This window comes from Gavialis gangeticus, unplaced genomic scaffold (assembly GCF_001723915.1).
Source record: "Gavialis gangeticus isolate Ggan-Ray unplaced genomic scaffold, GavGan_comp1, whole genome shotgun sequence".
NCBI lineage: Eukaryota > Metazoa > Chordata > Crocodylia > Gavialidae > Gavialis > Gavialis gangeticus.
In genome coordinates this window covers 56,850,872-56,864,215 of record NW_017728995.1, presented here as the reverse complement: position 1 = coordinate 56,864,215, position 13,344 = coordinate 56,850,872, and the positions used below count along the sequence as shown (strand labels likewise).

Below are 13,344 nucleotides of genomic sequence, written 5' to 3'. Positions count from 1 at the left end.
AAAAAAAAAAAAAAAAAAAAAAAAGGCTTCTCTGTAAGGTAATCCTTTTAGAGATACACAAAGTGATTATCTAGTGCATTTGGCTTTGAGAAAACAATCTGCTTTTATGCACTTTGGATTTAATAAGCCATGTTAAGAATTCACCATATTCATGCTCTACCCTCTAAAAGATTACTATCAGTGATAGTTAACACTCTTGTCAAGTCACAAACACTTTGTGCACTGGCATATCGTTTGTAAATTACCTTTGAAATAGCCTCTTTATTAGTTGTATTGGTGCTAGTAGCACTCTATATTTTAAAGCATTACTTGAGATTTACTAAAAGCAGGATTAAAATCTATTTCATGATTTAATCATTGCATTTACCTTCTGGATTAAATATAACTTCTCAGAGGACCCAGACATTTCAGTAATGTGTTTGTTAAAACACTCAGTCTTGGAAAGGAGATGTCTCCAAAGTTTACTCTCCAAAAGCCTGCTTTTGCCTTTCCTTTACTTAAGGGATCATAGTCCAGATAAATTCCAAGTACACAATTCTCCTCATATTTCAGACATTGCTACTTTTCAGATTTTACTGTATCTAGATAGACTGTCATAGGTACCAGCATTCACCAGTAACTTCCAGTCTCCATCACTGCTTCACCAGTCATCCTCCCTTGGCTCCCTCCATGGTTCCTGGCAACAGGCCTCCGTGGTTATGTGCTTCCTGCTACCAGTCTCCCTGCAACTGGATTATCCTCAGTAGTAGTAATCCAAGTCCAAATGCACTGACTTAAATCTTACATATTCACAGTGAGTTTGCACCAAAAATTGCTTTTATAGAGCTGTAGACCTCTGTTCCCTAATATCTTTGCCTGTGAGTATCCTCTTCTCCACTACATCCCCAGTGCTGTTACCAAACAGGAGGGATAGTGTCTTAGACAGTTGCCTGAGAAGGCAGATTATTCATCAAGTAAAACATAGTTGTTGAAGCTACACAGAGACCTCTTTTGTTTCCCTGTTGGATGGGGAAAGCCTTAAGTGCACCCATATATGTGCCAGAATTCTGCTCCAATATGTGCTAATTAGCACGTCAGAGCAGGCTCAATTAATTGAGTCTGCTGGAGTGTGGTACTTAACATACTCTAGCAGCCTTTGCGTCACATCTATCCAGTGTCCCTTCAAAATGGCTGCAGGGGTGCTTGAACTACAGCTCACTGAACACCAAAATGTTGTGAATGGCAAAAACTACTTTTAGCACATCAGACAGTTGGGGAGAGGGACTGTGTTAATTGAAAGCTGGGGAGCTAAAGGAAAGCTCTGTGACCCAGATGTCCATACCCTTATCTTCTCTGTAATCATTGGGCACCTATACATGTACTCGGGGGCACGGTGGGTGCTTTAATTTAATTAAAGTGCTTGCAGAGTCGCATGTATCAGCATCCCCACCCCCACTTCAAAATGGTGGTGGGACACTTGAACTAAAGTTTGTCGAACAAGCACTTTAATCAGAGTGGCTCTTGGAGCCTTTCTAATTAAAGCACCCTCCCCTCCATCTCAGAGCACATGGATACCCAATGATTATAGAGAAGATAAGGGCATGGACAGCTGGGTCACAGAGCTTTCCTTTGGCCTCTTAGCTTTCAATTAACTCTCTCTTTCCCCAATTGTCTGATGTGCCAAAAGTAGTTTTTGCCATTCACAACACATTTTAATAAAGCCACAGGTAAAACATTTTTGGTGGGAGGTAGGGAACTGCCTTAGTTGTTTAAAGTCTTTTATCACTCTATCTGTAGTTTTTGCCTCCTTTCCCTTATTTCTTTCTCTACTCCTAACCTTGGCTTTAGACCTGCCTCTAACACAAGTACTGCTACCACATTATAGTTTTGAGCATGGCAACAAGTACCATTGACGATCTGATCTCTGTGCACCAATGAGAAAATATTCAGAGAAAATAAGTAAAGCACTTGCAGAGCTTCAAATAGTTTGTTGATGAGACAGATGTACATTCTTGGTGAACTCTGAAACCTCTGTACATGGCATAAGGATCTGAGGACTGTTTTCACTTTGATTGTTAATGTGCAGAATTTTGTGGCTTAAAATAAAACCCTGGAAATTTTACAAGTACATTTCTAGTAACTTCTGTTGGTATTTTACAATACACTTAAAAATCAATTCGCTTTTCTATAAAGTGTGGCAACATAGCTTGTCAGGCAGGTGTCAATCCACAGTATAAAGCTATAACATAGTGCTTCTTGGGTTTTGCTTCCACAATAAGATTTCTTTCCAGGCCCCCTGAGGACTTGTGTATTACAAAATACTGTGTCTGTACAGAACATTTAAATGCTCTTAGTTTTTCATTTAGAAAACAACATAGATTACAATCTGATAATTTCTCAAGATGCTTATGCCTAACACTAAGTAAATAAAAATGTACACACACTATGGTATCTGGTTGGATAACTAGACAGGATTATTATGTATTCAACCTCCAAGAAAGGAAAATATGTTTCCTGTAATTACCAGGACAATTTATGTTGTGGCTTCTCTTGATCATCTTTCACTACAAAGCTGATTTAACTGTCCTAAATTAAATCATGGTGGACCTGTACTCCAGACAACACTGAGTCATAAAAGGGGTGAATGTAGTTCAGTGTGTTCACTAGCACAGACTAACAGATATAATTAACTAACTATCCAAATAAATCATACTTGTCTCCTGACTCATGGGCCACATCCACACATGAAGGCATGTGTGGTTTATGGCACCACAAACTGCAAGCATTGAATGTTAAAACATGTACCACGCTGGTAATTTGCAGTGCAGTGTCAACATTTGCTACTGGGATTTCCCAGTAGCAAAAATAAAAAAAATGCTGGAAAAAATGCAGTGCAGAGCATGTGTAAAAAGTGTATGCTGGGAAGAGGCCTGGTCCTCCAGTGTGATGCTCTGGCTGCTGGCCAGGTGTCTCTATTGCTTTTTTTGTGCCCCTGCTGCTACAGTATGTTATGTGGCATACTGAAATCAAACAGAAGTGCAGCAGGGCTCGCAGCTGCCTGGTGTTGAGCCTGCTGGGCATCCAGGGCTGTTCTGGCACCTGCAGAGGCACCCAGAGCCAGCTGGGCTCCTTGAAGCTGGGCACTTGGGGCAGCCATGCCACTGCTCCACAGGGCCGGCCACTGAGGCCTGGGCCTGAGCTACCAGCCCCAGGACCTCTGTGCGAGGGTCACCTAGGCCATAACTGCAGGCACCACTGAACATCAGGAGGCACCAGCGTCCACTCTGGGCAGCACGAGTGACTGTGGTGAGGCAGATGGGGGGGACCCAGTCACAGGAGTCTGCCCAGGGACCTGGGGACATGGCTGGTAGCCCAAGGCCAGGGCCCAGCTGGGAGCATTTTGCCTGGCTGATGGCTCAGCTGGCACTCCAGCAGGGACCACGGGCCCATCATGGCCATCAAGGGGTGCCACTCCTGCCTTCACAGTCCCAGGCCTAGCTGCACTGGCTGCCCCTAAGGGGAAGCACCCACCCTCCTCTGCAGAGGTCATGTTGGCATGGCCTTTGCACACAGGGTGGTGGTAGGCAGGGCTGAGGGGCTGCTAACCTGATTCCCTCCTCCTTGTGGCTCCTTTCCTGGTGTTTCCTCTGTCCCTAAGGACCCTTTCTCTTCCCCCTGGTGGTTGTGTAAAGAATTTCCATTTATTTCTGGTTTGAAGGTGTTTGTGCATGGGGGACTGGTGGTAGGGTTGTGGAGAATCTCATGTGGGGTGTTGTTGGAATACTGAACTCTTGGCATTGGGGAAGTTTTGGGGAGAGGGAGGGGGAATAAAGTTGCTTTTGTTTTCACAATAACCCCACTGCCTATGTTGCTACAATCCTTGCCATGTGCGGGGATGGAGGCCCTTGGGTGGGTGGTCTGGCACAGGCGGTATGAAGGCTGGTGCCATATTCCAGGTAACAGGCCTGCAGATGGGTGGTGATGGCCTCACGTGCCCTGGCACCTGTGTACTGCCATCAGAGGGGGTGGTCCTCATCTACGACAATGTTCCTGGCTGGCCAGCTCTACTGCCACTGTCACTGGATGCACCGTGATACATGCATGGCTGGATGCAACTATGGTGCTGAGGGGGTTGATTGTTGTAGTTGGGACAGAGTACAGGGGTCACTCTATGTCAGGCCTGCTGCAGCAGTCCAGCTGGCACAACGGCCTAGCATCCCCAAACACCAACACGTTGGGCCTGAGAAGCTCCTGAGGGAAAGTAGCCGTGAGCTGCTCACCAGGCCACCAGTTGATACTGCTGGGGCTAGCACAGGTGCTAGCCCCAGCCTCCAGCTTTCCCTTGCTGAAGAGCTGGGAGGAGCTGGGCAAGCGTGGTTTGCCCAAAGTGGCACAGTTTGTCCTGCAGTTAAGTGTACATTCAGGCATACACGCCTATGCACAAATTACTGGCAAAAATTTGTGTTGCTACTATTTGTGCTGCTACAAGCCCATGTCCCTGCATGTGTGGATGCAGTCATCGTGTAAAGGAACCTATGGCACATCTGTGCAGAATCCTAAACTCACAAAGAATAAATCTCATTTTTTATGCATTGCAATGAATGCTACTTACCTCAGAATTTATTTCACAACTAAAAGTAGGGAGCAATTCACAGAAAATGCCTTTACTTGGATCCACATCTAGCAAAGCGCACAGAATTTAGTAGTTCAGAGAGGGAAATAAGTTTTATTACTCTTTTTAATTATACCAAGCAATGTAAAGCTGCTGAAGCCTTTGTGCAGCACAGAAGTCAGGGGGCTATTTCATCAAAACAAATACATAATAAAGAAAGAATATGATCAAGAATTTACCTTTTTGAACTTCTAAATCCCTATGCAAAAGTTTCAGGGAGACAGCCCAAAAAAACTCAGGGAAATCTAAATTACTTGCCAAACATCAGCATATGCAAATTAGAGAAATAAAAACAAATATTAATTAAATATATTACATTTAAATTTTCATTTCCTACTACTTTTAATTAGGGGGAGAGAAAAAAGATTTAACCAAAAAGTCTGTAACCTTTGCCAAATTTAAAAACTAAATATGATCAGATCTATCTGTAACTGACATCTAATAATATTGCCACAAGGATCTCTCCTTAAAATTCAGGCATGCCACATCTATTGGGAAATTTATGCAGTTGTCTACAGCTCCTGATGAAAAATGACTATTTAATCAGGTTAAGAAAAAAAATGATATGATATCAAGAGCCTTTTATGTGCCCCTTTATACCACACAGTATACCAGCATAGTAAAATATGTAGTTCAAAATGCTGATGAGAAGAAACATCACAGTACAATAATGCTGTGCCTTGTTTTGACCTGTACCTTCATTATATTAGAATACCTTTCAGTTTGCTTCTGGAACTCTAGAAAGATTTTCAATAAGGAAAGCAAGCACTATTTCATTTAGTGGTAAGGATAATAATACAAAATGCAACAGGATAATAGTATAGGTCATTTGTAAACTGATGTAGCTTTATTATTATTGGGCATGTTTATGTGTGCTCTGGGGTGGGGGAAGAGCACTTTAATTAAAGTGGCTCCCAAGAGCTGCTCTAATTAAAGCACCCTCAGCATCTCATGTATTCAGTGTCCCATGCTTCAAATGGTGGTGGGGGCTGCTGAACACATGTGATGCCAAGGCTGCTGCAGCGTGCTAATTAGATCTGATTAGAACACATCAGAGCAGGTGTCAGGCATGTGCATAGGTGCTCACTATGTCTTAATTAAAAAAAGACTGTGGTATTTAAAATATTAGTAAAATATTTAGACATAACATTCCTTGAAACACCACCTCCATGTGCAAAGGACAGGATTTAACATAAAGTCTGCCAGCAATTATTGTTGCTCAGTTCAGCTAAGGAGGAGAAAGCTAAGTGACTGCTTTGAGATGAAGTGTGTTACAGTCATTCTTGATTTTATGCCTTTTTTGCTTTTTTCATTTTATTAACAGGCTTACATTTTAGCATTTAACAAATATTTACTTATAAAGTTTGAGATACTGGCACAATAAATGTTTACTTATTAACATTCTATAAACTTTGAGATGGGTAAAAGGAAACCAAAATGAGCCCATTTTGCCTTGAAGAAGTGATGTCTCCACCTGAATAACTGGTGAAATTTCTCCATGATTCCATCTAGAGGTAGCTTGAAAGGGCACTGTCCTGGCAGAAATGCACAGAGTTGTTTGCAACATATGGAGACAATACATACATGCATCCTCTACATTTATACAGTGCATTTTATCCTGAAAGATCGCAATGTGCCTTAAAAACTAAAGGCCCAATCTAATGAACAGCATGGACTTCAGTGAAAACTGCATACAGAAAGTTTGCAAAACTAAATCCTTTATAATCCCTTCACCAAATCCACCTGTTTCTCTGGAGGAACAAGGCAGTTGTTTAAGGAATAATGTTTGGCACTAGATTTGAATAATACCTCACTCAGCTGACACTGTGGGACCAATAACGTAATTCCCCATATTGGAATGGGAGCAAAATAAAATAACAGTTTTGTGAAGATAGGGCAGAGAGCTCCCTTCAGGGCGTGGCTGAAGGAGGGAAGTGCAAGGCATTTTCCAGTCCTTTAGCTTTTCACTGTATTTATTATTCTGCTGCATATGGGGAAGGATGCAGGAGAACAGAGAAACTCAGATGTTGAAAGTTTAAGCCAAAGAATGGAAGGATTAAAAATCTGTACTTGTTTCTTTGTAACCAAAATATCTGTGGATACCACAGGTTTGCTTTGTAAAATAATAGGTCTGAAGTTTGTCCTATTTTAAAGGCTTGGAAACAAGAGGAGGTTTTGGGCAATGCCTAGGAGCAATAATGTGTCTGAACAACATATAACAGGTTAGATTACTGGCTCCAGTCCAAGGGAGAAAGATCTCACTCCCTAGCATTAGTTTTCCTTGGATCACTCCCATCCAAATACAGGCTAGAACTGATCCTACCTAAGAAGATGTGGCTGTCAACGTATTCATTCTACAATTTCTTTGCCCTCAAACAATAAAAGAATAAAAGGCAAAACTGTGCTGTGACAGCATCCATTAGAATGTATTTCTTAGTAAGGATGTGCGTGGGAGGGAGGACATTTCTAGCACAGTGCTCATCAAACTTCCAATGCCTAATATTACTTAATTTCTCAAACTTACACATAGAACCTAAATACTTTAGTTTTCAAGAATGATGAGATTCTGGGTGTCTCAATCTCTGACTGCCTAATTTGAGGGCTGAGAACTCACCTAAAAATTTAAAAAAAAACAACAACAAAAAAAACCTCCAATAGTGTTTTCAAGTCAGGCAACACAGAACTGAGGCAAATAAAATTACTATTTGGCTTTTGGAAACGTAGGACTAATGTATAGACTTGGCAGGCCATTCAGAATAAATGCTCCAGCTTTACGACTATGCAAGCCCTAGTATTTGATGTTAGGGGATACATAAATCTCTAAGGATTCTTAACTTCATGCAGACAAGTGCATGCCAGAGTCATGCAGAACCTACATGCTGAAAGGCTAAGCATTCTAGCTTTCAGTTAACCTCAACTTGGATCTCCATTTTTTTTAATCAGGCCCATATGCATAAAGAGTGTTGGCCCACATCTCTGCATGTGAAAATGAAGAGACAGTGGCAGCAAATGTGTTCCCTGAGCAGCTTCTGTGCACTATTAAAAGTCCTCTTTAAAAATACATTTCTAGATTTAAGGTTGGCTTCTCTTCCTCCTGCCACTACTGAATTGAATGCAGATAAACAGTCCAGAGATATTTCCAATATACCAAGGAGATGGAACTATTATTAAGTTTCATAAGGAATCATAGGATCATAGAAAATTAAGGTTGGAAGGGGCCTCAGGAAGTGATTTAGTATAACCCTCTTCTCAAAGCAGGACCACCCCTTAAAGATAGACTATTCCAGCCAAGGCTGTGTGTAGCCCGGTCTTAAAAACCTCCAAGGATGGAAATTCTGCAACTTCTCTAGATAACCTGTTCCCATGCTTTACTACCCTCCTAGTAAAAGGGTAGTATCTAACCTAAACTGCTCGTGCTGCAACTTGAGACCATTGCTCCTTGTACGTACTTGCATAGTAGTTTTGTTTCTCTCAACATGTCACTCTGGTTAGTTCTTGCTGCTTGTTCTTAGCGCACACAACTCCTCAAGATCAGCACATAGGGCATATCACTTCATTACTGGTGGGCTCATATAATTCCCTCTCCGTTTTTCTCAAACACATACATGCCTTATCTGTTTCACTTGGAACCTTCCAAGTAATCTTTGATCAGGTGAAAAGAAAATATCAGCCAATCACAAAAACAAAGTAGACAGTTGATGGCTTAAAGACAACAATGAAAATAAGTATAAAACACCACCTCAAGAAAGATCCCTTTCAAAGACCAAGGAGACAGACAGGTAGATGGGTGTGGGAGAGAGAAAATCTTGCCAGAAAACAATCTTCAGAGAAGTAGAATTATAAGGTAATCTGCACCACAAGGTAGAGAGTGTCTACCTCTTGGAGGTGGATGAAAGAAAAAAAGTGAAACCAGAACAAGTGCAATAGGCAACAAAAGCAAGGCCTATACAATGAGATAAAATATGGAGGAAGATACATGCCAAAGCCCTCCAACTTTTGATACTTTAAGATGTGTGGGAGTGTTTGGATTGCTCTGCTTCATAAAAGGTTCCACAGGAATAAGAGCACAGTAGGATTCTTCATTAGAGAGGCTGCATCCAAGTAGCAGTGCTTTGTAAATCTACGCAGTGAGGACTTCATTCCTTTATTTATGCCCAAGATGGAAACACTCCTGAAGCAAAGATGGAAAGCCCTTCTACTTCAGATGAAATGAGTCTTGATATTACTCTCAGGCATTAGGCCAGCCCAGCATAGCAATGTAAAATGCATCTGGAATGCTACTGCAGCATGTTTCTGTTGAGATTGTCCAGCAAATCTATACTAAATGAAATAAAAAAATCTTTTTACGGACCTGAGATCACTCCTGGGATAAAAAAGATCCTAATCAACAAAAAGAATGGGAAGGGACACAGCAGAAAAGATTCAGTTTAGCGAGGACTGTCTGAAAGGTCTATTCAACTCGTACATTATCTTATACCAAACTGCTCACCAGCTCCTTGGCATTATTTCTGTTCAAGTTCAGGTACCACAGGTGCTGCTGCTGCTCAGCTGCTGCAGCCTCTGGCAACTCCACTAAACAAACAAAACCTGCATAATTACCTCAGCACTTTTACTGTCTCTGTCCATGTCTCCTGCTCACTTTCCCATGGATCCACTCGAAGCCAGTCTGATGTCTCCACTGCGAGCTGAGCCATTGCTATCCGGTGCTTTGCAGAAGCTAGACCTTTCTTTCTGTAGTTGTCACTGACTGGAGAAATTATGCCTTCAATCACGTGGTATCTTCCTTTGGAAGGGAATAAAGAAAATCAGTATTTTATATCTTTTTTTCATGACAATAAAAAGGAAATCATAATTCATGTACACACTGAAAAACAATGTTCCTCTTCTTCAGTGATTATGCTGTTCAAAGTTCTGTTATTGAAGTATTTATCCATTAGACAATATTAAAAAGAAAGCTGGCTGAGTATAGGACTTCCTGCAAATAGAAACACTTATCATTTATAATGTAGATGATAAAGCTCACTGAAGATAAGGTTAATGAATTTTTAGTTCAAGTAACTGTACCAGTACAGCTTCTTGATAACCAAGATGATGAATGTTTTAATTGACCACTGTTTATTTCTAAGCATCTGATGCATACCATTTAACAACATTATCGAACCTTCTCATCATGCTAATGCAAGAATTACACCATGTTTCTGAAGCAGTTTTCTTCTGTTCTATTTAATAGCTCAAGCCAAGCAAATCTGTAGGTGCAAGAACTGGGTTAGATAATGAAGGCATTTTAAAACAAGACTTAAAACACCATGGGCAAAACATCCTTGCTCAGCTTATCTGCCATGCAGTTCACTTTCCATCTGGTTGATCATGTTAATTAAATGTGACAATATGCCCATATTTTTCAACTCCTGTAATGTGATGAAATCATTAACGCAATAAGCTCTTGTAGTCAGACTTTGCAGTCCCAAATTCAAATCAGGAAATAAACCTAGATAAAATCTTCTTATGAAAGCTGTAACATTTATCCAATTAAACAACAGGAAAAGGCAGCAACAACATGAGATCTACTTCCCTTGAACAGACAGGAACTGAGTGCAGAATAAAGCTGTTTCAAACAAATATGAATCATGAAGTTAAGATATTTCTGACCTCAAACACAGGTACTTTCCAATATCACTGATATAAAATTTCCCACCTAAAACAGAATTAATTATAATTGACTTTTTATGGAATTAAAATAATAAAGAAATTACTTTGACAACTTTGGCAAACGTTCTTTATTTTGCAAAGAAAATGAATCTCAGGGTTTCATCATTACTCTCTAGTGGAACAGGACATTGTAACTTGACAGCTTGTATCTGCACTTTATGTTACGGGTGAAATTCAGGACACAGAAATTTAGATACCTATATCCAATTAAAATTTCAATAGAATACATCTGCCTGTCTCCTTTGAAAGTCCCAGCCTAATGCTTCTCTTACAAACAGACAAAGTAATCTACATAGCAGAAAAATATTTCAGGAATAGGCAAAGATGAGATGTATGTTAGGGTAATTAAATCCATCTCTTGGCCTGAAAGGGTATTTCTATTCCATGGACATAGTCTATACGCTTGCTAAACCCACAAACCAGTTTCAAGTCAGGACCAGGTTTGCATTTGGGTTAGCTCAGAGGTTGCAATGTGATACCAGCATGTTTTAGGGCAGAACTGAAGTGGAATGAAAGTAATAAGGTGGTCTTTAAAACACAGACATCTGCTACTTGACACAAATGAATCGCCATTATTAGCTATACCACTCTTGCTTGTACCCGATGCAGTTAAATGAATGTTCATACACTTCAGTACATCCAACTTTCCACTGTACAATACACTCGTGTGTTTAGATTACAAGCCTTTATTAAACTCTGACACTGCCCTCCCTCCTTTAAATTTCCATCTGAAATTGTGTATCTTTCTCAGAATCTAAACCTCCTGTAACTTACTGCAGTCCCATTCTCAATTTAATGTCAACTATTCATGACACTCCTGTTTGCATCAATTCTCCTTAAATTCTACGTGCAGTAAGATACCATTTACTGATAATAATTATTCCTAAAATACCCAGAGCCTATTTCTTTTCAGCATCTCCTCATCCAAACAAGAATTCAGCTTTGTATTATAGTTTTAAGATCTACTTCTAGGTGCCACCTATGGTCAGCCTGAAGTTTTACAGCAAGTTTGTCCTTATGTTTGTATGTAATACTGGCTTTTTATTCTTTTTTTCTTAAACTAACATTTAGATAACTATAAAGTAACATATTCCAGAGGTAGGATTGCTGGCTTCCTCTAAAGCAGGCCATTACCACTCCAATCCCTTTCCCCTGCCCAAGCTGCCTCCTTCCCTGTGCTTTGTTTTCTTTTTACCCTATCTGCCACTGTGCTGCTTCTCTCTTCCCTGATCTGCCATGTGCCACACACAGGCTGCCCATGCTACTTAAGGTTAGTCACCCCTGCCCTAAAGGATTCATGCACTCCCTGGGTATACGTGACAGGGCTTAATTCTCATTAAATTAAATAAGTTTATTACAATAAAAATCATGCATCAATGTTTACAGGTGACAAACTTTAAATCAAATTAAGCTCAGTGCGCAATTCACAGTAAATTACAGCAGGGAGAGCCACATACCAATCCACCCCCTGCTGATCTCTTTTGGTACTCAGTTACAGCAGGGGGCGCTGGCAAACCAGTAATCCCCTCTCTCCCAAAATGCATTCCCTTCTCCCTCTTCTTCCCCACAAAGCTATAGCTGGCCGCAGGGATCCCCATGCCAAGCCATGTTCATCTCCCCCCACATTCCCAAACCACATGGACTCCCACCCACACCAATCTGCCTATGAAAGGAAACACGACACATCCGGAAGAAACTATAAATTGAAATCTTTATTTCAACTTTAATTTTTTTTCCCATGACGTGATTATTGTTCCTTAAAAAGAAAAAAACCTCATTATAAAACAGTTAAAAAAAGAAATAGGTCTTAAAAATAAATAACTTTAAGAAAAATAAATAATAAAAAAAAATTAAAAGCATTTACCTTAAAAAGAAAAAACACCCCATATAAAACATAGTAAGAAAATACAGTATACAAATATATACACTCTCCATTGCTTCCTTACTTACATAAATGTTTAATAAATAACTGCAAATAAGCAGAAAATGTCTATTCTTTACACACTATGCTATCTATATATATTCAATATTCTTTCCATACTCGTCTATCTATATACTATCCTATCTCTATTCTAATGTATTTTTATTATATTTGTATTCTGTAATGTATTCTATAATCTTTTATCTTCTATCAATGTCTTTATTCTTCATTCTGTTCTTCTATTTCTGCTCTTCTAAGAGTCCTGCATGGGAATAAAGAAGATGAGTTTTGGCCCATACTCCCAAAACCAACTTCTTGGCTTCCCCACTACAGGCTACAAAATCTGTGGGAGATTTCTGTCATTACCTAAATATTACCCAGGATGTTGTGTAGCTTTGGGGCGGGGGGGATCTGCTGTGTAACGGGTTTTTGGAAGGCAACAATAAGTAAGATGAATGTTACCCTGAAATATTAAAGTATTAAGAAGAGGTGCCAAGGTCCTCAATTGCAAACTTACCATTTGCTGCTGCTGCTCCAGCTGCAGAACCTCTTCTTAATTTGCAGATGCTGGTCCAGGCTCAGGGGTGCAGAGGGGAGTGGGGGATCATGTAAGTACTGGTAGGTAGTGTATGGACCACCAGGACCATGGGGTAGGTGAATACAAGTGGCACAAAGCTGGAGGGGCAGGGTGGGGGGAGTTTGGGTTTTGCCCCTCCATGTTTTTTCTTTTGTGAATGGATTCCATTTCCCAGCAGCCCCTGCCTGGACAGCTTGGTCCAGTTTCCATGGAGACCCCTGCAGCAGCTGCCCTGTGATAGTGCGGCCCTAGGGTTTCCATGGATACTGGCACAGATGTGTGTGGCTATATGCAATTTTGGGGTAGCTATAGCCCCCCCCCCCTTTAGCGCTGGCCCTGCTGGCAGGGCATGCAGCATGGTGTGGAGCTGCACTGCAGCCCCCCGGCATCTTGCTGCAGTGACAGCATGGCCCGTTGCTGGGGCAGAGCCATGATCTGCAGGCTGCCATGCCCCAGGCCATGCTGTCACCACCATGGGGGGGGGGG

At 40.9% G+C, this 13,344-nt stretch overlaps 1 protein-coding gene across 2 annotated transcripts in view; it reads right to left on the bottom strand.

The window, feature by feature from the left end:
- NMNAT3 (nicotinamide nucleotide adenylyltransferase 3) overlaps positions 1-13,344 on the bottom strand; it is a 96,279-nt gene that overhangs the window by 21,543 nt on the left and 61,392 nt on the right. For both annotated transcript variants that reach the window (XM_019503667.1, XM_019503666.1), the window contains one exon: positions 9,251-9,434. In XM_019503667.1, coding sequence (XP_019359212.1) covers positions 9,251-9,434 — 184 coding nt within the window. The remainder of the gene's footprint in view (positions 1-9,250; positions 9,435-13,344) is intronic.